General features: G+C 43.5%; 3 protein-coding genes across 6 annotated transcripts in view; 1 reads left to right on the top strand and 2 right to left on the bottom strand.

The window, feature by feature from the left end:
• Positions 1–9: 9 nt before the first annotated feature.
• On the top strand, positions 10–3,941 carry trappc2l (trafficking protein particle complex subunit 2L). Its single transcript, XM_012819236.2, has 5 exons — positions 10–117; positions 861–1,033; positions 3,430–3,517; positions 3,631–3,710; positions 3,820–3,941. The coding sequence occupies exons 1-5, from the start codon at positions 28–30 to the stop codon at positions 3,863–3,865; spliced, it is 477 nt and encodes a 158-aa protein (XP_012674690.2). The 5' UTR covers positions 10–27; the 3' UTR covers positions 3,866–3,941.
• Positions 3,942–3,956: 15 nt separating this feature from the next.
• pabpn1l (PABPN1 like, cytoplasmic) lies at positions 3,957–6,878 on the bottom strand. The gene is made up of 7 exons (XM_012819232.3): positions 6,421–6,878; positions 6,096–6,204; positions 5,701–5,768; positions 5,482–5,588; positions 5,263–5,350; positions 4,765–4,874; positions 3,957–4,259 (listed from the first exon to the last, which is right to left on the bottom strand). The coding sequence occupies exons 1-7, from the start codon at positions 6,481–6,483 to the stop codon at positions 4,220–4,222; spliced, it is 585 nt and encodes a 194-aa protein (XP_012674686.1). The 5' UTR covers positions 6,484–6,878; the 3' UTR covers positions 3,957–4,219.
• A 113-nt stretch (positions 6,879–6,991) lies between these two features.
• Positions 6,992–22,853, bottom strand: part of cbfa2t3 (CBFA2/RUNX1 partner transcriptional co-repressor 3) — a 50,544-nt gene continuing 34,682 nt past the window's right edge. For 2 of the 4 annotated variants that reach the window (XM_031569280.2, XM_031569283.1), the window contains exons 6-12: positions 21,495–21,802; positions 21,047–21,132; positions 19,592–19,862; positions 18,997–19,065; positions 18,111–18,164; positions 15,906–16,096; positions 6,992–13,549 (exon numbers count right to left, since the gene is read on the bottom strand). In XM_031569280.2, coding sequence (XP_031425140.1) covers positions 13,181–13,549; positions 15,906–16,096; positions 18,111–18,164; positions 18,997–19,065; positions 19,592–19,862; positions 21,047–21,132; positions 21,495–21,802 — 1,348 coding nt within the window. In that variant the 3' untranslated portion in view covers positions 6,992–13,180. The remainder of the gene's footprint in view (positions 13,550–15,905; positions 16,097–18,110; positions 18,165–18,996; positions 19,066–19,591; positions 19,863–21,046; positions 21,133–21,494; positions 21,803–22,853) is intronic. The other 2 variants (XM_031569282.2, XM_031569281.2) reach the window with 2 other exon arrangements.

Genomic DNA, 22,853 nt, shown 5'->3' with positions numbered 1-22,853 from the left:
AAAGTTATCGCTAAAATTCAAAATCACATGACGTGTCTTTGCTTCCTATGTGTATCACGTGACTACGACGAGTTGAGTTCCATCATGGCGGTCTGCATTGCTGTCATTGCAAAGGAGGTAAAAAATATGCTTTAAAAAACGTTGGGACATCATTTCAAGCTGTGTGTATTCTGTATAACGTAGACCCTGTTGTGAAGTTCACCGTCGTATCCTTATTGATTCTAGCTAAAGTTATTATTAGCGTTATCAGTGTGTCTGGGTTAGCTTTACGGTAATGCTAGCTAGCGTTTGTAAACAACTAGCTCATAGAAGCGTAAGCTTTCATGCTAGTTGGTGCAAACGACTGCAAATTGCTCTTGGTTTCTATGTCTTGGGCAAACAACTTGATGGTGATGATGATGATATATGTGCTTGGGATAGTTTGCTATGCAATGTGTGCTTTCATAAATACTACACAATGCTAACAACGTTAGTCAACGTCGTTGAATCGTTACACACGGTTGTTGGCTACCCCTAACTAATATTGTTCAGAATGTTACTGTAGCCCATCGTGTGATTAGGACATTGGTATTATGTATATGACTCTCTTTCAGTCAAAATTCCTAGAGTACCGGTTGTTTTAATTAGTTTGTGTCACATACGTATATTGATAGCCATATGGTAGACACCTCGTTTAAGGCACAATTGACACGGATCTGTAGCAATAGCTCCAATCGTATCACTACGGAGTTCCGTACCTATTTTGTTATAACATGTCCTCATCTTTTGCCAAATGCAGCAGCCGAAGTAGACAAGTAAATCTGTCACAGTATAAAGGACAATCAACTAGCATGCATATGACACTTATTTTCTTTTTGCAGAACTACCCTTTGTACATTCGCAGCGTTCCTACACAGAATGAGCTGAAGTTCCATTACACTGTACATACGTCCTTGGATGTAGTAGAGGAGAAAATATCATCAGTGGGCAAAGCCCTGGCAGACCAGAGAGAACTTTACCTGGGATTGTTGTACCCCACGGAGGACTACAAGGTGTATCCTTTAACCAAACCCTGCATGCAATTCACAGATCACGTTAAATACATCTTTGGCCCTGTTCAGACCTGCCATTTACATGCATCTTGGGTTATCCGATCAGCAGAAAGACAGCTTTATGTTCAGATGTGAAACTGTTTTTTTACATTCCTAGCGGACACTAACTTGCCAACTCATTCACAAGCGACTGCTGTTATGTCCTGTGTCTTATAGTTGCCCGTAGGTTAAAAAAACTGACTGTAGATAAGAAGCCAGTTTATGCTAAGCAAGACTTCAGAAGTTTTGTGACAGAACAAAACTAAGGTAAGCAGTAATCCAAATTGAATTTGAACATCAGAGGGCTTTAATAACAGACAATCACAACACCAGCCTTTATTCAGTAAACAGAAGCGTAGATAGCCTATATAAAGATTAGTGCCGTGCAAAGTTTGATTTTCAACTGGGAGATATTGGAGTTGAGTCTATGACCTGACTACATTGGGCCCAGGGTGATGGGACCGTAATGTGCTTTTTCCCCAGTTTGTTTAGTTGATCTTCAGGTTTCATTGTTATGTTAGTATGCATGGCAACAACAACAAAAAAGTAGAGATATGTTTCCATATCATTACAAAAACTATTTGAGTTGTGTTTTTAAAAAGTGAGGGGGCACAGTGAAAATGGAGGGCCCTGCCCCCTTGTGCATTTGACCTTTGCAAAAGGAATGATGTACATGATTGTTTACATATAGAGTGGGGATGTGAGATCCCATCACAAGGGGTCACTCAAGGCGTATGTGGAGACATACCAGGAGCCATATTTAACATCAGTTAAAAAATGTACTCTGTCTTATACATGTCAATGTGTGTGAAGTCTTTATTTACTCAAGAGAAAACAGGAGGTTTGAGAGTAGAAAGAAAGGACCCAGTGGAGTACCTTCAACAGATACAGACTGACAATTAGAGGCTTGATATTTTCAAGTATCTATGGAAGGTTATGGTGATATGGAAAAAGGGAACCGATCTGAAGATGTGGCTTTGAGCAGGTGGTATTTTCATTCTGAAGGAGAACACCGCCAGGACCATAGTCCAATTTGAACTTATCAGTCATCTTTATGTGGAAGGAAAGATCTTTACTGTAGTAGCAAGGAGGTGGGTCTTTTATTTGAAGGCAAATAGCCTGATAGATATTTCTGTGCAGAAAGCAAGAATCCCAAGATTTTCTGGATGTTGGGAACATAGTAGCATGATTTGGTATCAAATCCAGACAGGAAGGACAGAGGGCGAGGACAGCATAAGCACATACATAAAGTACTATAATATGGTTTACACACGATGCGGTTAATAGTCGGGAAAATACAGTAATTTCATTGTTGGGGCCACTTATGTCTTCCCAACTTGTGTGGGTGGGTGTAGATGGAAGCTGGAAGTTATGTATGGGTGTTGTTGGCTCATTAAAACATATTCTGTCTGGTTGTAAATCTAGTTTGACCCAGGATCACTACTCATGGAGACATAATCAAGTTTTAAAATCATTGGTCTGTTTGAGAATAAACGAGTTGAGGAAAACTCTTTGCTGTTTAATGACAGGGACAGTACAAATTTATTTTGTGTGAGAGTGGCAGAAATGTGGATACTAGACAAGTACAAACAGTACTGGCAAATGGGGCAAAGCGCAGGGCTTGAGATTGCTGGCTGATGTCAGTTCTACAGTATATTGTTGTAACTGCTATGAGACTAGACCTGGTGTATTCTGGGTGTGAGCACATTCTTTACTTTAATTGAGTTAACGATTCCCGAAGATGTGATGTGATTCCTTTCTTTGAAAGGAAGAAGCTAAAGTATGCGGTACTGGTAGGGAAAGCGAGGTTGGTTAAAAATACACACAAGACCAGTGGAGATAGGTGTTAGAGGCTTTCTAGCTAAATCGACCACAACATTTCTGTTGGATTTTGGTTTCCGAAGACAGTTATTCAAAGGAGCTTTGAAGGAGTTGTTTGGCTGCTGCAAATGGGAGCTAGAGGTTGTGGCTGAGGCGCTTGCAGATTACTTGGGGTGGTGAATGATCTGTGTGATCTTGTTGAGGTGCATCTTAGGGTGTATCTGCTGTTGCCTGGTAGTGGCATGAGCATGGAGGGGGGTGGGTCTGGGATACCACTGTTGAGCCTTCTGGGCCTAATTCAACAAAACATTGATGAAGGAAGGTGTCCAGTTGACAACCCCAGTGAAATGCTCATGAATTCTTCTTTGTTGTTTTTAAGTATCGTTAAGCATAGGTATGATGGTTGTACTGCACCCCTGTTATAATACAGAAGCTAGTTTGTTGGGTATGAGTACATGCATGGACAGTGACAACTTGAGGAATTCAACATCTTTTCCTGTGCATAACTGAAAAATCACAATCCTTGACTTGATACCAGATATGGCTATGTGACAAATTCCAAGGTGAAGTTTGTCATAGTGGTGGACTCCTCAAATACGTCTCTACGGGATAATGAAATTCGAAGTGTATGTAATGGTTTAGCAATATTTCACTCTATCCACAATTGTGCCTTTGCCTGAAATATTTTGTTGTAGGTTTTTCTGATTCTGTGGATTATCCATTTAATCTCTTTCTGCAGATGTTCAGAAAGTTACACAACTCTTTCACTGATGTGATGTGTAATCCTTTTTACATTCCCGGAGATCCAATCCAGTCAAAGTAAGTGACTTTGCATTACAGACAGTTAAGCTGCTGCTTGGACATTGTGAAGTCAAAAATCATTCAGAATTACTACCAACCCCACTTACATTATTTTGTCCTTTTCTAGGGCCTTTGACAGCATGGTTTCTGCAATGATGGTGCAAGCTTGCTAACAGCGTCCACTGAACACTTCTGTACATAAGCTTTATTGTTTTGTCATGTCAATTAAAATATTGTATTGGAACGGAATGCTTGAGCCACTGCTGATACATTGCTTGAATTTATTATGTTCAAATGGTAAACCACATCAAATAATGATATTTATTTTTCCCGCAGTAAGAAAATGTACAAAAACAAACATTTCAATTCAAGTGCCATTTGGTTAGAAAAGAAACATAAAATCCAGATTAAAGTAAAAAGCCATGATTTCTAAATTATATTATTACATGGTCAAATTGTCAAAACACAATTGCTATAGTAATAAATAAAATTAAATAAAAATTAAGAAACCATCTAAATTGAACACATTAATAATGGTCAGACCAAGGCTGGACTCTTCCATTTCCCCTACAAGAGCAAAAAATGCATTAAAAGTGAATTCAGCTGGGAATGAAACAAATATTTTTGTGACGGGTATCAAATTCTTTTGAAACTTAATATATAGGGGGATAACCATTGTCCACTCACATCCTAAATTGTTCAAGAGCCATGGTGTAGTTATGTTGGGCGCTAGTCTTTTGATAAATGTCATGCATTTAGATACGATTGATACACCTCATTTTAAGCTTGTAATTGTTACTTGTTCAAAAATGATAAGCAGACATAAGTAATTGGACTGCCTTTCCAATGGATAACCATTTTCAACAATCACCCATGATCATCATCTTAGACATGTGCCATTGGTCTTTGTTAGTTATATTAACTTGATAGCAGACAATGCACCATATTAGGGGAGCATCCAGAGCATAAAAAAAAAATCTATCTAATTTAATACTTTGTAGCTTTGCAACTTAATGGCAAGTTTATGTGGGTCTGGACAATGCTTTCCAGAGCAAGGCCTTAGAATACTTACCTGAAGCGACCCTGAAACCCGTTGTTGAACCTGTTGCCACGTGCCCATGGTCGACCACGATTGCCCCCTCTGTTGGTGATGCCTGGTATGTTGGTCCTTTTGGGCGAAACCTACAAACCAAATTCAGGTTCCAGATATCTAGTAGTCATGTGTGGCCTCCTGACAACCCTTTCTGAAAAGACTACAATATCTAGATAATAAATGTATTAAACTGAGGCGAAAGCCAACATTGTAGTCATTGAACGCAATCAAGTCTTGCTTTCCTGATTCAAGTCGCTCACAACTTCACAAACACCACTCGCCTATGCTGTTTACACAGCTATTTTGTGCTCCACAATGTTTCAAATACATGAAATCCACCATTTCTTCCAACCTACATTTAGACCATTTATGTCTCCAGGTGAGTGATTTCCACTTCCCATTCAAATCCAAAACTATGCTTTTGTTTAGAGTCATCAAAACTGCATTATTTCAGTCTCCACTGGGCTTTCTGCTTACCTTTATGACTCGACCTCTGAATAAAGTATTATCCAAGGTCATTGCAGTCCCCACAGCATCCCTCTCTGAGAATTCAATATATGCAAAGCTGCAAAGGACAAGGGCTAATGAGAGTTCAGAAACTCAAGTCATATTTGTCAACACAGACCGATGTTGTGAACTGGGCAATCAACATTAAAAGTTATATTAAAAATGTATTTTAAAAACGCAGCATCTCACCCTTTGGGGTGACCAGTGGTTCTGTCACATAGAATGGTCACTCTATTAACAGAACCACAACCACTGAAGTAGGTCTTCAGCTCAGCTGCAGTTGCGCCATAGTCCACCTATTTAACATGAAGAGGTAATGTCAAGATAATGAGTCACAGATTTAAATGCCATGCGATCAATATGCAAAACAAATTCATGGTGGATGACCAAATGGGAAATAAAGCTTACATTTCCAACATACACTGATCTATTGTCAGCATCAATTCTCTCCTCGTGGCTCATGTGGTAAAACAGTGCTGTGGGTTGGAAGGATATCAGATGACTAATAACTGAGAATATTAAGCACACATTAGTTTAATGCATCTAAACATGGTGTTAGTCTTCACAAAAAAGAAAGAATGAGCTGTGAAATACAAAAAGAGGCAAAACATATTTAAATTTTAACTCCAAGTACAATGGCGAACTTAATTTATGCTCTACAGAAAATTATGTCTAAGAATGGAGGAGAAGACGCCCGCCAGAAAAGAAAAAAAACAAGTATACCAGATTTGCCATGGATGGGGCTTGACCAGGTATGGCTCCACAGTAAAAACAGACAGATTCACCCACCCACCAGATCTTACCTGCTAGGGGATTGTACATGAGCTGCCGTTCTGCCAAAGTCTGAACTTCCCTAAGCTTTTCAGCCTCCTCCTCCAACTCCAGCACTCTTGCCTTGATAGCTTCAAGCTCCTGAGTAACAGTTAATTAAAGAGTGTTAGAGAAGGGTCCTTGAACTTGAAAGAGGTTTTCTAGAGGCTGCTTTGTTTTAGAGGTCTGTGGTGATTTTCTCTATCAGTTTAACAGTGCTCGGAAATCATAGAGGAAACAGGTATTCATTTTAGTGAGTGTTAAGCTCCACCAACTCGTTTACGATTATACTCAAATTCGACACTTTCCGCCACTTACAGGATTTGAGGTCCATTGGTTTGCAAAGATCTCCGTTTCTAGACGAACACGTGTATCAGCCATGTCAGAGGACGATTAACCTCAAAATCATACCCTTAAGATATTAGTTTTAAAGTACCCTATTCCTTCACTTTTTAAAGCTGTAAGCGTATTTTTCGGCCGAGTTAAACCTATATGGAGCTACACACAGGACCACAACGAAAACATGCGGGTGAAAATCACTTGTCGATCACTCACGGTAGGGATGATGTCTTATTAAGCCTTATCAGTGAGCACCTGTGCGCTAGGGGCGGATTTTATGCCATCTTGAACATCCTTCAAAACACAGCCATATCCTAGCCTACTAATTGCGTGTATTTCATATGTCATTGCAAAGCGCCACATTGTGATTCCTGGACTTTTCTGTCAGTGCTTTGGCTGAACAGTACATCAATGGTGCACTGCAAGTTTTGGTATGTTGTTCTTCCTTCTGCATGTGGAAAACCCCTGAAAGTATCTAAATAGCAAGTCGAACTTCTCCAAGATGAATAAACACTGATGTCATCAAAAACGAGTCAATGATAAACATCGGTCATATTTCGTTTTCTTTTTAATTACACAGATACATAGCTCAACACAGACAATAACCTGAATTAGAATGATTACAACTTCACATATCCAACATAGCGCACAGTTAGAGAAGGGAAATAGCAAAAAGAGGGGGGAGGAGAGCATGCAAGAAATAAATAAATGTAAAATTTATCCTGGCACAGTTCACTTTATCTAGAGAATGATAACAGGACCCTTTACATGGAAAATAAACAAGCAAAGAATAATAATTTAAAAAAATCAATTCCTTCAACACGCCCACCCTTTTTCCAACAGAAACATTTCCTTTTTCTGTAATTTTGTATTGCACAATACAGTATATAATCCTACAAATATCAAACCAAGCCTTTTGTTTGAAGTATCTATACTTTTAAAAGTCCCTCCCCATCATGGCTTTTGGGAGACCAAGTGCTGTGTCCACCTTGCTAGCAATAGAGAGCAGTTTTAGCTTTGTGTGTGTGTGTGTTTTTTTTTTTTTCACAGTACAATCACACACTGAAATTAACAATGTAATTCCAGTCATAGACTAATGCTAACATTAGTGAATGAAACACATATTGTCCTCAGGTTATCTCTCTTGTTATGTTTCTGTAATGGTGTGAATCCCATAATTGAGCAAAGTTATTTCAGAAAGCGACTGACCTCCATTCTTGCGTGGTTTGATGCAGACATCATTCTCTTTTTTGTCTCTCTCTCACCCTCTAATATATATATAGGAAGTGCCCAGGACATCCTTTGAACTCATGTTGTATTTACAAACTACTTACACGGCCAGTATCTCAACCAAATCCTTCCCCTTATAAATGGAGACTGCCTAACTGAAAGTGCCCAAGACACAAGGAAGGAAGTACTTAAGCTAGGCTTATTTGGTTTCATTTTGGTCAAGAGAAAAAGACATGGTCAGAAAGAGTATTGAGTATTGTACCGCACGTTTCTTCAAATGTTGCCACAGGCAGACATGCAAAAACAAATCTCAGGTAGAGAAGGACATCCTCTACCATCAGTCTGAAGGTTTTTTTTTTTTTTTTTAAAGCTCTTGAGGTTCAAGTAAAGTTGTAAATAGTAAGGTCATTTCAAGAAAGGAGAGCTCTCCTTGAAGCACCCTTGCCAAACACACACTCTCTACACTCAGCCAGGCTGAGAGGTGTTAAATTACTACAATGTTCCTGTTGTTTTTGATTTATGAGAACAAGCATCTGAGCTGCTTGAATGAATCTTGACCTTGCAGAACGTATTGATAGTTTTGTTGTGCTTTCAGTGTGTGTTTCCTGTTGTGTTGTATTGCAGACACTTTGGTTAATGGCCACAGGGTCTCCCATTTTGTCTCATGTAACACAAAGCTCTGCTTTCTCCACTAAAGTCTGCAGCCATACAGTAGTACTTTGGTCTGTGCTTTTGAATTAATTTGGGTCACACATGCAACCAGTAGCGTTGCATACTCAACTCGTTTAAGAGAAGATGTCAAAACCAAAAGATGGCATTTTTAAATAACGGGGTTTGGTTAAGTCAGTCACATTATTCTTCCACTGACAGATTAAAGCCTATATGAAACACAAGCGGGTTCTAGCTGCAGTGGGGTCTAAAGTATACTACAGACGACACATGCAAGCAGACCCTAAAACGCAGTTGAGTTTCAACGCAGTGCTGACCATACACTCACAAACACAACCATTCTCACACACTCGTTTGGAGACATGCAGAGTTAATGACATCCTACAAGTATTTCTCAGGCTCACTCGCGAGGTCTGAAGCATGACTGGACGGGTTTACATGTCTGTCTGTGGCACCATTTTTGTACTGTACACTTTCCTCGTTGGCTTCTTTCTCAGTCGTTGGGCATTTGCAGCAGGCAGTTCAGAAAGCAGTCAGATTCGGGGAGTCATGGGACGTTTTAGTGCAGGAAGGAAGTAGGAGAGGAGTTCTCTGTGATACAGGCAATAGACTGAATCTGATTAAATACAATGTTTTGGGACTGATGCAAGCAAGCTTATGCAGGAGCAGAATCATCTTCAGCATATCACATCTGACAGAATTCATATATTACTTTGATAATGAAATAAGAAAATAGATATGCTATGATAAATTAAATAATAATTAAAGTAAAAAAAAAAAAAAAAGCTGACGATGCAAACATCTCGGCGAACCTGCCTCCATAATGCTTCGCAACAGCACAAAACAATAAAACACGAAAGATCTTTCAAGTTTGGTCCATTTTCAGAGGTACAGCATGAAAACAGATAGGATAGGAGTGTTTAGGTTGAATGTGTACTCTAATCGGTATGACAGCACTCCGCCAGTACATGTGTGGGTGTGAATGTGTAACTCTGGAGATCTCTCTAAAATGTTCAGACACGAGTGCCAAACTGTTTTTTGGAACAATGTGAACCACAGATTCTTTTAATTTTCTGTCTTGGGTGCGTCACCCATACCTTTCCTATGTGTGTGGGGCATGCTCTCTGGTTCTTATTTGGATGCACACAATGCGCTGTAATCTGTGATGTATGAAACTCCACACACTGCCACTGAACTACCTAAGGTGAGAAGATGCCGGTAGAAATGAGCATTGCTCTCTTGCACCTGGTTCCCATAAGATGGGCTGACCTCTGTGTGTGTATAATGACCAGAGCTGGACTACTGCAGTTGCATTTTGGCCCAATGGATGGCAATGTTTCACAACTTCCCCTGCAGTCGGTCACTATAGGTTGAAGTCACCAACCTGACTGAGAAGTTTTTAATCGTAATACATGCACTAGCCCTTCCTTTGACAAATACATCTTCTTTACCATGAAGTGGCAATGATGGATGCATACTTGAATGAGTATCACATGACACTGATTTGCCACTAGAAGAGCAGGGCTGCAGTCAAATAGTCTTCTTTGCTTGGGTTCCTAACTGAGTGAAATGACCCAGAAGTATCGAAGTGGCAGCCATGATAAGAGCTGGTCGAAGTCTCTAAATGCTGAAGGAAAGGTGCTTCAATGCTTCCTTTCTTATCTCCTTTAGCATAGGGTACACTGAACCGTCCTTTACGAAAGGAAAGGAGATAATGCAGTCCCACAATTTCTTGGCAGCAACAACAAATAATCAACATGACCCACGTCAATAACATCTGCAGTCGCATAATTACGTAGGCTAGCGTAAGTGCAGTCGGATTCTCTTGCTCTGTGGTTGTCTTTTCCTCATTCTCCTTAACATTTTTCCTTGACCTCATCACGTTTTCCATTGAGTTCAAGGAAAAATGTTTGGGAAAGGACATTGTTCGTAATTTCTTTTTGACTATTCGACAACAGCCCGGGTCAGTGGACTTAGAGGAGAATCTTCTCATGATTATACAGCTCCTGTCTGATTATATCTCCCTCATTCCCATGACAACCTGTAGAGATTACACCTTGCACAGACATCTGCAAATATCCAGAAATGTGATGGTCATTTGTTGACTGAGTAATTACAATTGACTTGATTTCCAAACAAAATAAACAAACAAAAACAGATGAAATGGAGAGAAATTCAATTCTAGTCATTATACTTTAAAGGTTTCTGATATTTGGCAAACACATTTTTGGACCTCTTCTTTTTTTTAAATACTATGTACATTCACATTAAGTTACTGTTGTTATTTTAAATATATTTCTATGTATATTTTTTTGTTATAAGTCACCCTAAGGGCCGTTTCTGTGGTTCCCTTCAGTAGCTGAATTCTCTTTCCCATATTGCACCTCTTGTTCTCTCTCACTGTCTAACAATGCGAGCAATAGAAAATATTCTACAGGAGGATTTCCTTTCTCATTGATATAGATACAACAAATTGAAGAATAGATAAAACACAGGCTTCTCCTCCTTCGGTGTCTCCAACCCCCCTCACATTTTCTGTGAATGTTTGTTTCTGAACCTGAAGGGAGAAAAAAATAAACCAAACAAACAAACAAAACTTTCCCCCTCTTTCTGACTCACACACCAGGACAGCAAAGGCAGACAGAGACATCGAGGAAACAGAAAGGAATATCTACAAGCAGGGATTTTTGATCCTTTCACAGATATGTACTCGCTGGGTGTGTCAAAGAAGCAAAGCAGGTTTGACAAAAAGGGGCATTGAACACACGGGGGCATTGCCAAGGGGAGGTAGAAAGAGAGAGTGAGAGAGATAGCTAGAGAGAAAAGAACCAAGTCTACACCACCTATGAGGCTCTTTAAAGTCTGTTTCTTGTCATGCTTTGGAAAAAAATGTGGGAAAGTGGAAAAAAAGATGAAACTCCAATGTTTAACGTCTCAGTCTTCACAGCGCTTTAAAAAAAGAAACAGAACATGAAGAACATGAAGGCTTACTCTTAGTGTACAATGCTCACAGACAGACAGACTCACAGTTCATATTTCAGTCTTTTTTTTTTAAGGGGGGGGGATGTCTGGGGCAGTTCCAATGCCATTTTTTTCTCCTCAAGGGCAAATACAAGTCTTTTCCCCAGACACAATTTCATTGTCCCAGGTAGCTTCCCTTTTCCTTCCAGAACGATCTCTCCAGGTCATTTTTTTCTGCTTGTCTGGATGTGTATTTGTTTGTGTGTTTACGTGAGTGTGTGTCTGTGTTTTGTGTCTCATGTGTCATCCATCTACTCAGAAGTTCTTTTTCTGCCATCGATGTGAATTCACATTATTTGACTCAATAGTGTCTGTCAACCCGTTAGCGGGTAGCTGCAGTGCATTTAGTCTGTAGAGTTATTTGGGGATTTTGTTTCCATTTCCTTTGATGTTTTTTGGAGGTGAGTGAGGGTGTGTTTGTGTGTGTGTGTTCATATGTGGGGAGATAAGGTGTTCGCTGTGGCCCCCACTCACACAGCCTGCTTGCTCTTACAGGGCTGGCTTTGCTGAGGAGTTGAAGTAGTCGTTTTGTGTTTGGTTACAAGATGAGTGCTTCTCCTTGTCGCTCAGTAACTTTGGCAGTGTCATAAAAAGGTTTGGATTCTGTTTTTTTTCTCCTCAAAAATTCATTTGGGTTCACATCAGTAAAGAGAGGTGAGTCTGGTGTAGGTTTTCTTGGCTCGCTAGCAAGGTAGTTAACAGGTTTTCTTAAAAAGGTTTTTGTTATTATTATTATTATCAATATTATTATGATCATTATTATTATTTATAATGATTTTTGGACTGTTCTTTCTGTTTTTTATTAAAGCCAAAGAACATATTTGTCAACAGATGAACATTTCAGCTGTTTATTTGAGAGGTTCTTAGAGGAGGAGGTGAGGGGGGGGGGTTGTTGGCATCCTGGTACCTGTCAGATTCCTCAGACTGAGGCTGGACACTGAACAGAGAGTGTCTGCTGCCTATGGTCTTATGCCTAGAATCCCGAAGGCTGTGTGTCTCCACATGGGGGTTCTAGTTCCTGGTTTAAGTGTTTATGTTTCAGGGACAAGAGTGCTGGTCCAAGTCCACTTTCTGTTCTGCATCAGATCACTGAAGAGGCACAGGAGCATGGCGGTCTCAGGGTTTAACCACAACCCCCAACCGACCCCCCACCCCTGCACCTACCCCCATACCCACAGCCTTCACTGGAATGGAGCTGTTGAGACCATGGAGGATGGCAAAAGCCAGGCCTGCTGTAGAGCTCTCAGTGCTGTTTGGTGCCAACTAGGCTGACAGTGTTTGCATGTCCTATTTGTAAAAGGACCTAATCCCATTTACAAATGGAAAACACATTCCATTTATAGGCATTAGTGAACACTCTCTGTGTCCTGGCAGCACGTATTGTGTTAACTTAGACCCCAGCTTTGAGCACAGGCCAGAAGGACCCCCGTCACTTCGCTGTGTGAATTTGGTTATGGAGTTTCTCATGGTGTGTGTCTTGCCTTGCTTCATGAAAGAGAAATGTGTTGTATTTTTTTTCTATTCTTGTGTGGGTCCACAAAAAGAATACCTTCGTTAGGTAGCTAAGAAATCATCGGACACAGTTTACCGTCTTGGCAGCACTTCGAGGTGCAGTCACACAAAAACACCAAAAAAAAAATCTTTTTTTTTTCTTTTTTAGATACTTCATCGAGGGGATGCCATCGCAAGAGATTCCTCCGCTGTTGGCTACGTTTTGGATAGAGGACGCTGTTTAGCAGCAGTGGAGGCAGGGGTGTAGCTGAAGGTGTTGGCTTAGGGTGGTGACTGGAGGTGGTGGTGGAGGCGATGCAGTGGCTTGTCAGCGCGAGGATGAGTCCAGCAGGGCGGGGGTGGCCGGGGTGGTGGAGCGGGACGCGCTGCTGGAGCTGGAGCCACCGTCCTTGGGGCTGCCGCCGCCCACCTGGACGCCCAGCGACAGGGGACCTCCAGGGGGCGTGCTCTCTGAGTGCGTGGGGGGTGCGTTGGAGGAAGAGGACGAAGACGTGGAGGTGGTGGAGGACGGGGTGCCCACGGGCACTCCGCCGCCCCCGGGCAACCCCTGCATGCCCTGTCCGCACACGTGGTGGTGCTTCTCCCAGTCCTTGTGTTGACAGAAGGAGCCGCAGTAACGCGCCGTGTTGCAGCCGCTGCAGGTCTCACTGGCCTTCCGCCCGCAGTTCCAGCAGCTCTGAGAGCGAGAGAGAGAGAGAGAGAGAGAGAGAGAGAGAGCAACAATGGAGAGATGAGTAAAGGAATGACTTACTGTGTAAGAGACTACATGACTAAACACAGACAGAGCAGAAGTGAGTGAGTGAGTGATCTGAAAAGCCGGTTTAAGTGGAAGAATGACTGACTAAATGCGTAAGTGAAGTTTGTCATTCTGTTTGGAAGGAAGGAAATGCATATAGAATGAATGAGTAACAACTGGTGGAGTGAATCAATTCCTTAATAAAAATAGAATAGAATAAAAAAAGGCCCCATCAAGCAAGCAAGATGAGCATGTGAACGACTCCATGTGTAAACAAAGTAACAACAGAATGAACAAAAAAAAACGTGTGGAGATAAATGACTGATTGAAACCTAGAATAAAAATACTGAGTGCAGACTGAGTGGCTGAATGAGGATATGAAATGGCTGGCGGCCATGTCTGGTGAACGGGGTGCATGAATGACTGATAGTGGTGAGGAAGCAGAGTGGCTGAGGTGGGAGGGGAGGTTAGGTGTGCTGGCTGTGCACGGCTATGCTGAGAGGCATGTGACAGAGTGGGCTATTTTGAGGGAGGTGTGGAGTGTGACTGCTCGCTTAATGTGAAGTGGGCTGCCTGTGTGGCCGCAGGCTACGTGGAGTGGGAAGAAGGCAGAAAAGTGCACTTCACATCGGGCGTGGGGTGTTTGACATGGCTGGGGCGTCACAGAGTCTGCATATACAGTGGGGAAAATAAGTATTTGAACCCCTGCCGATTTCACAAGTTTGACCACTTGCAAAGAAATGTGTGATCTATAATTGTAATAGTAGGTGTATTTTAACAGTGAGAAACAGAATATCAACAAAAAAATCCAGAAAACTGCATTTTATAACATTTATGACTTAATTTGCATTTGATGCAGAAAATAAGTATTTGAACCCCTAGCAAAACATGACTTAGTACTTGGTGGAATAACCCTTGTTGGCAAGCACAGACGTCAGACTTTTCTTGTAGTTGGTCACCAGGTTTACACACATCTCAGGAGGGATTTTGGTCCACTCCTCTTTGCAGATCCTCTCCAAATCCTTAAGGTTGCGTTTTCAATGGGGAATGAGGGAATGAGGTTCAAGCCCAATATTCCACGTTACATGGCCCCATCCATAGTCCCCTCGATGCAGTGGAGTCGTCCTGTACCCTTGGCAGAGAAACAGCCCCAAAGCATAATGTTTCCACCTCCATGCTTGACGGTGGGGATGGTGTCATATTCAGCATTCATTCCCCTCCAAACGTGGCAAGTCGAGTTGATGCCAAAGAGCTTGATTTTGGTCTCATCTGACCACATCCTGTCTCCCAATCCTCCTTAGAATCATTTAAGTGTTTAATGGCAAACTTCAGACGGCCCTGTACATGTGCTTCCTTGAGCAGGGGGACCTTGCGAGTGCTGCAGTACTTCAAACCATTACGGCGTAGTGTGTTGCCAATGGTTTTCTTGGTGACTGTGGTCCCAGCTGCCTTGAGATCATTCACAAGCTCCCCCTGTGTAGTTCTGGGGTTATTCTGCACCTTTCGGATGATCACCGATACCGCACGAGGGGATATCTTGCATGGAGCCCCAGACCTAGAGCGATTGACAGTTGTTTGGTGTTGCTTCCATTAACGAATAATCGCACCAATAGTTGTCTGCTTCTCACCAAGCTGCTTGCCGATGGTTTTGTAACCCATTCCAGCCTTGTGCAGGTCTACAATCTTATCTCTGATGTCCTTGGTCAACTCTTTGGTCTTGCCCATGGTGGTGAGGTTGAAGGTGTGAAGTATGATTCTTTGGACAGGTTTCTTTTATACACGTCACCAGTTGAGATCAGGTGTACCTTGTTAGGCCTAATGAGGACTAATCTGTGTGCTTCTTGGGCACATAACTGGTCATTGGGAGCCAGAATTCTTGCTGTTTGCTTGGGGGTTCAAATACTTATTTTCTGCATCAAATACAAATTAAGTCATAAATGTTATAAAATGCAGTTTTCTGGATTTGTTTGTTGATATTCTATTTATCACTGTTAAAATACACCTACCATTACAATTATAGGTCACACATTTCTTTGCAAGTGGCCAAACTTGCGAAATCGGCAGGGGTTCAAATACTTATTTTCCCCACTGTATGTGTGTGTGTGTTAATGTAATAAGTTGGTGTTGGCATGGTTTTGAGTGCCTCCAATGCCAGTCAGTATGTATTTCTGATTCTGTATCTGTGTCTTTGCCTTTGCCTTCTCTCTGTATGTTTGTGTATGTGGGGGAGAGGTAGGTTAGTATGAGTTTTCTCCATCTGAGTTATAGTACACGTGTGCAGGTGTCTTTGTCCTACCTCACTGGAGTCCTCCTGCTGGTTGATGACGGTCAGCGCTTCCTCTGAGGCCTGCCTCTTGGCGTCAGCCAGCGCCCTCTCCATCTTGTTGCGCTCGGCGGAGATCATCTCGTGAGCCTTGCGCTCGGCATCTGTCACCGCTTTCTGCAGTTCAGACATGGCCTGTCTTTTCACCTCATTCACTGCCTCCTCTATCAGGGGAGGGGGGGGGGAGGAGAGAGGGAGAGAGAGAGGGAGAGAGAGAGGGAGAGAGAGAGAGAGAGAGAGAGAGGGAGAGAGAGGGAGAGAGAGAGAGACAGGACGGTTAGCCTCCACCAGACCTCTCCATGGGCTTCCTTCACATTCCTTTCCTCCGTCATTCTTTATTGAGGCAGCCTAAGCTCCCTGCTTGTTTTATCTTAACAAACAGATGTACATCATCCAAGATTTAATACATTTAGTCAGAAAAAAGGCACAGGGCCTATCAATAATTAATTTCACACGCCAGCTAACAGCCTCCTCCACCGCCACCCCACACACAATTACAACAGCAGATGTCTCCAAACTTTTGTTCACTTGCTTATTAGCCTAGTATCTTGTGACTTTGTTTATAATTTACCATGATTAAATGAGTGTGAGTTAATGACTTTTCTGTAGGGGTGTGGGAGGGGTGACATATCTACCCCTCTTTTACCCGCTTTCCCCTCTCCCTTTGCTCTACAAACGCCACTTTGTGAGTGAGTGGTGTGTGTTTTTTAGGACAGGCAGGTGTGTGGACGGTCTAAAATAGCATTCTGGAGAAGGGCCACTCATTAAGGGCCACAGTAGGACATTATAGTGATAATTGCGCTCTCGTTTAGTCTGAGTATTTGTCACGCTTTGCAGGAGAACATCTCCAGTGGGCAAACGTTGCCAATGTGATGAATCTCTGTCAGGATAATTGGTGCAGTGAGTCTTAATATGATTTGATGGAACTGCTGGAATTGAAAGTGGAGAATTAAACATGTGAGGGATTGGTGTTGAATGTGTGTCACACACACACACACAGACACACAGATTTAGGGTATTCTCACTCCATCCTCTACCTCTCTGATAGCTCCAGTTAGTTAAACGGTAAATATCTGAGTTGTTCTGTCTCAGTCGCCAATCCTCATAGTCTTTATGGAGAATGGTAGACTGTGCTCAGAGGATGTGTATGTTTACATTTTTGTACAAATGTGAGAGAAAATTGAGGTAAGCTTTAAGAACCATGCACAGCTCATCGTGTATAAAAATGAATATGAATGTATGTGAGTGCGTGTATGTGTTCATCACCTGCATATCTATGTATATGTTATGTCTAGAGACTGTGTGTGTGTGTTTGTGTGAATGTGCAGGCTCCAGTGAATATGTATTTGTTTATATAGCTTGATACCATTGCACTCTCGGCTGGCAGGGTAGTTAGTATTCCGTGCGACCTCTCCACTCCTCCTGCATGCCTTTCCCGCTTTCATCCTAAGCCTGGCTCTACCTTCTTCCTTCATCCTTTTTTGTCTTCTTTTTTTTCCCTTCTGTCTTTTTTTTGTGTGCTTTTTATACTCACTATCTATGCATACCTTGGCCGTTCAATTATCAACCTCTGTGCATGCACCGTTAAGATTTGCAAATTTAATTAATTTTTATCAAGGAGACTCCGGAGCAGATGCTGGAGCAATTAGCACTTAATGGAAAACACGGTGCCGGCAATATTAACGTTTTAATTCTGCTGGGACCTGGCAGGTTTCAAAGTCTGTCTGTCATTCTTGCCTTTATTCTTTCAGTCTTGCATTCTTTCTTTCGCTCTGTCTTTCATGACTCCTTAACTCTCTTTCGTCTGACAATTTTGATCTTTGTTTTTTGAAGGTCCAGCTTTCATCTTAGCCTCAGCCTACACTCTCTCTCACTTTAAAAGAAATATGTTCCTTTCCAACATCTATATCAGTAAGATGAAACGTAAGCTTAAAAATGAATGCATATGGCATACCATGCTGCTAGACTCAAAAATTGCTATACCCTCCATACACACACACACACACACACACACACACACACACACACACACACACACACACACACACACACACACACACACACACACATACAGCACACACACAAACACAGACAGCATTGAGTCTCGCCTTTGTCTCTCTTTGTCGTGTGAGGGGGGGTGGGGGATGGGGGGGGGGGACAGTGGGGCATTCTACTCACCCTGTTTGTTTTGGAGTTGCTTTAGTGCTGGGGAGATCGGGATGCTGGGGGTACCTGCGTGAGAGATGGCTGCAGTTAAAAAATGAAGAGTACTGAGAGTGAAAATGCAGCATCACGTTTCAAGGATGCCATATGCTATATGCAACAGCAGCGTCACAGTTCGAGTCAGAGGCCCGTTGAGCTGAGCTGAGCTTAGCCACCACCTTTGGTTTGACGAGCAGAATGCACACCTAGATGGCATTGGTTTCCAGACAGTAGGGTGGTAGTGGTGGGTCATTTGTTTAGGGTGTTCCGTTACCAACTGTGACCTTTTTGCACTTATGCAAAGGAATTGTGACATTAAAAAGCTGTATGAACTGGGTGATTGGCCTCTTTAGTCCTCCCTCTATCTCTACCTCCTCCCTCCTCCCCCCTCCTTCCCTCCCCCCTCCCTCTGCCTGGTGGAGGTGAGTTAAGCTGCCGCTCCACCTGTGCTGTTGCACTGTGCCGGGGTTTTTACTGCATTTTCACCACAGTTGCTGTTTTTTTTTTCTTTCTTTCTTTTTTTTACCTCCCCTTTTAACTGCAGTTACCTTTCATGGCGATGACAGATGGAAAGCACTTAGCACTAATGACAGATAGGGGGGGCCCCACAGCAATCCCTCACCTTATGTAACCACGGCGACGGGGCCCTATCTGTGAGAGTGATAGGGATCCTGTCTGGATGCTACCACTGAGTCTCCAATATGGTTGTATGACTTTTTCTATTTTAGATTCTCTTAAACTTCAGACGTGATTTGGGGGGGAAACTGTCATGTAATCACTCAAGACTAATGAGTGTGGGATGGATTGGTCTGGAGGTGAAAAGCCTGCAGTCCAGGTGCTGCTGACAGTTGTTAGCTCTTACCAGCCTTCCTCCAGATCTCCTCTGGAAGATATCCCGAGGGCGGCCGGTGAAGGAAGTCCCGGTGGATCTCTGTGACAGGGTAAAGGAGAGAGAGAGAGAGAGAGAGAGAGAGAGAGAGAGAGACATTAAAACGTCTAATTTATCCACATACATGGGTTCATTATTAAGCCAAATTTAGCTAGACCATTACACACAAAACGACCATCTTCAGCATAATGGGTGTGTCAGGCATGAGGAAAGCCTGATTAGATAACACACACACACACACACACGCCACATTTCTATTGTTACTCCGCTGCACACTTCCTGGGCTGTGCCGGGGCGGCACGTACCGTCATAGCTCCACCTCAGCTGCTGTGATAACAGCGTGCCTGATGCCAAGTAGCCACCACAGGCAAAAACATGCTTCCCTATCTCTGTGGTATGTGAACAAACTCCAGATACAACATTTCTGGCAGGCCGCGGCGCTCTTAGGGAGCACGCCGGGACCACAGTCACAGGCGAACAACAAGAAGACAGAAGACACAAGGCACTGTGGTGTAGCATGCTGATAGCAAGGGGGGAAAACCTGATGTCTTCCTTGAGCTGCAAATACCTAGCGCGTGCGACTTGTTGCTGGGAGAGTTGGAGTTGTGAGGAGGAGGAGGAGGAAGAGGAGCGAGAGATGAAGGAAGAGGAAGTGGAGGTAGATTTGGTGGTGGAGGAGGAGGGCGCTGGGCGGAGCTCCCACCTTTTTTCATATCCTCCACGTCGCTGTAGCGGCGGATCCAGTGGTTCATCTCCTCGCGGTCTGCCTCCTGGCAGCGCCGCAGCACCGTCAGGGATCGCCGCGTCTTCTCCACCATGTCCATGATGCAGTTGAGCAACTACAGGGGGGGAGAGAGAGAGAGAGGAGGTGAGACCTCTCACTTCCAAGGATATTAATCAGCAGCCTACTTGATTTTCCAGTTGGAGAGTTATTATGAGACAGTGGTTTCTGTCCTGATGTGTTTACTGGACTGACTTCACTCAGTGACAGATTTGAATAGCCTGCTATGGTCTCTATGGGTCGCGTCGTCACATTCCTGCCCAAGAGCAACAGGCATCCACATCCCCCACAGCTCTGCCAGAGAGAGTTCACCATGGAGCAGACCTACTGTTAAGTACTCATGTCTGGATAGTTACTATGCGGTAGGGCACAGACCGAGCTATGTAGGTGGTGCTTAAAGCCTGTGTGTGTGTGTGTGTGTGTGTGTGTGTGTGTGTGTGTGTGTGTGTGTGTGTGTGTGTGTGTGTGTGTGTGTGTGTGTGTGTGTGTGAGATCCAGGCCATGGCCAGCAGTGCTGTAGAGAGAGGGAGCTTGAGCAGTTAAGCAGCTCAGCACAGTGACAATAGTTCTGGAACAGCTGTGTTGCTGCCAATGGGAGAGGCCAAACCAATTCATTCTGCCTCCATTGCTCACAAAATCAGCTCTCCCTCACTCCCTCCCTCTCTCCCTCTCCCTCTCCTTCGCTCTCTCTCTCTCTCTCTCACTCTGGTAGATATATTTATTTCAGTGGAGTGTTTCTAATTTGGCAGGGGCCCAACATGGGCCGGTTGCCTCCATGACTGTAGCCCTTGTCTCAGCTGCTCTCCCCAGCTGGAGCTCCCCTCCACTGGGTCCCTCCATCCATCTGTGCCTCTTTTCCAGCCTGTGTGTGTATGTGTGTGTGTGTGTGTGTGTGTGTGTGTGTGTGTGTGTGTGTGTGTGTGTGTGTGTGTGAGAAAATTAGCGTCTGTGAGGAGTGTGTGTTGTGAGTATTGTAATGTGTGTTTGTGTTTGTGTTTGTGTTTGTGGGATGTTGGAATAAGGCGAGTTAGAGAAAGTAAAGCAGATTTCATTCAGACGATGCTTTTAGAAAGATTTCCCCCCCCCCCACCCCGAAAGAAATATCTCCCAACCCAGCTGTTTTATCATTTTTAAAAAGAAAACTGTCAGCACCCTGCTGTGCAATCACCTCCCTGAAGTGTGCATAAGGAAAACACACACACACACACACACACAAGCAAGGCCTAGTCAAATCAAACGTACATTATCAAGGTGCTTCCATTCCTCAGCCCATTCCCGGTCAGTCAGTCGGTGATCGATCACTTCCTCTTGGCGAGCTCCATGCACTGCTGAAACACACACACACACAAACACACACACTCCCATTAATACCCAGGTTGGATAACAGTGGAAGAACCTCTCCCACCCATATGTGGAAGAACAGGTTAACAGCTTTGGTTACCACAAAACTTTCTATTGACATATATTGGAGCTTTTCTGTGAACTTACTATCTTCTAGTGTGTTTCACAATTTAAAACATTCTTTTACAATATTATTATACATAGTTTTCAAACTGAGAGAATGAACAGCCGTGAAAAAAAATGTGTATTGCCAAAGCATTTCTGATCATACAAAGACTTGATACATGCATAACTGATACATGCATGCTAAGGCCGCAGGTGTGGGTGTTCTCTCTTCTGCGTCTCTCACCAGTCTGTCGGTGTCTCTCCCGTACGTCGCGCTGCTCCGCCTGCCTGTAGGCGTCCCGGTAGTGGTGGGCCAGCGCCATGTCCTCCAGCCGGTAGTGCTGGGGTGTGGGTGGGGCAGGGTGGGGCAGGCCGTTGGGGGGCGCGTGCGAGGACGCCAGGCCGTTGGGGGGCGGGTGGGCCGGGTGGGCCGGGTGGGCCGGCATGGGGCCCCCGCTGGGGCTGAAGCGCTGACTGGGGCTCACGGTGCACGGCCTCTTGGCCAGATGCTCCGCGTGCAGAATGTCCCGGTCCAGGCTGCCATCTTTGGTCCTGAAAGAAAGGGGAGGATAGGAAGGGAGGAAAGGAGCCAGTGTGAGTCCATGTTTTTATTAGTTTGGCTCATGAATGTTTCCACCACACTACACCTCTAACAACAGTACAGCACACCTAATACGTAAGTGCGTACTCGCTTACTCTGGGATGTGCTCTGAGCAGGTGGAAGTGCATGTAGGGATACAGTGGTGACTGAAGCCCATGCTTATTGAAGGTTTGAGGGGCTTTCATTACAATCTAAAATGCCCTTCAGGAATGCAGTAGGGATTCCCTTTAGTGCTAGTTTGAGATGGCTTGACCTTTCTGGAACTCAGATTGCAGACTTACAGGACACTTGGGGCGACAGTGGTACAGGAGGTAAATAAGTCGTTTAGTAATCAGAAGGTTGCTAGTTCGATTCCCTGTCGAAGCGTCCTTGAGAAAGACACTGAACCCCTAATTGCTTCTGGTGTGCCATCAGTGTAAATGTAAAATGTGTATACATTGTAAGTCGCACATATGTAAGTCGCTTTGGATAAAAGCGTCTGCTAAATGACTAAATGTAAATGTAAATGTACTTAAACACTTTGACCGTATGTGTCTGAACATCAGGATTCCTTTTCCTTTGAGACCATACACTGAAGAAAAGACAATGCGTCTACAATGTGTTGCGACCTTCGGGTATGAAACTATGACAATGCTAAGGTTGTGGTGTCTGGCAAATAAAAGCACTGAATGAATCCAGTGCCTTCATGATAAGGACACGGAACAGCAGTGATGGAACGTGATGCTGTTTTTAGTGTTTAACTGGTTCTAGTCCTCTCTGAGGATCACTGCCCAGACCAAATACAGTCTGTCTCCCAAAGCCCTGAAGCACAGATGTGTGCCATATGTAAAATGCACTCTCTCACACACACACACACACACACACACACACACACACACACACACACACACACACACACTCACACACAAACACGCTTGGCGTTGCATGGGAGAAAGATCCGAGTGCCCTAATCTCCTCAGTTCTCTTAAAATTGCAAGCAGAATCTCTCCCTTGCACACACAC

This window comes from Clupea harengus, chromosome 6 (genome assembly GCF_900700415.2).
Source record: "Clupea harengus chromosome 6, Ch_v2.0.2, whole genome shotgun sequence".
Lineage (NCBI taxonomy): Eukaryota > Metazoa > Chordata > Actinopteri > Clupeiformes > Clupeidae > Clupea > Clupea harengus.
This window is presented reverse-complemented; position numbering and strand designations above follow the sequence as displayed.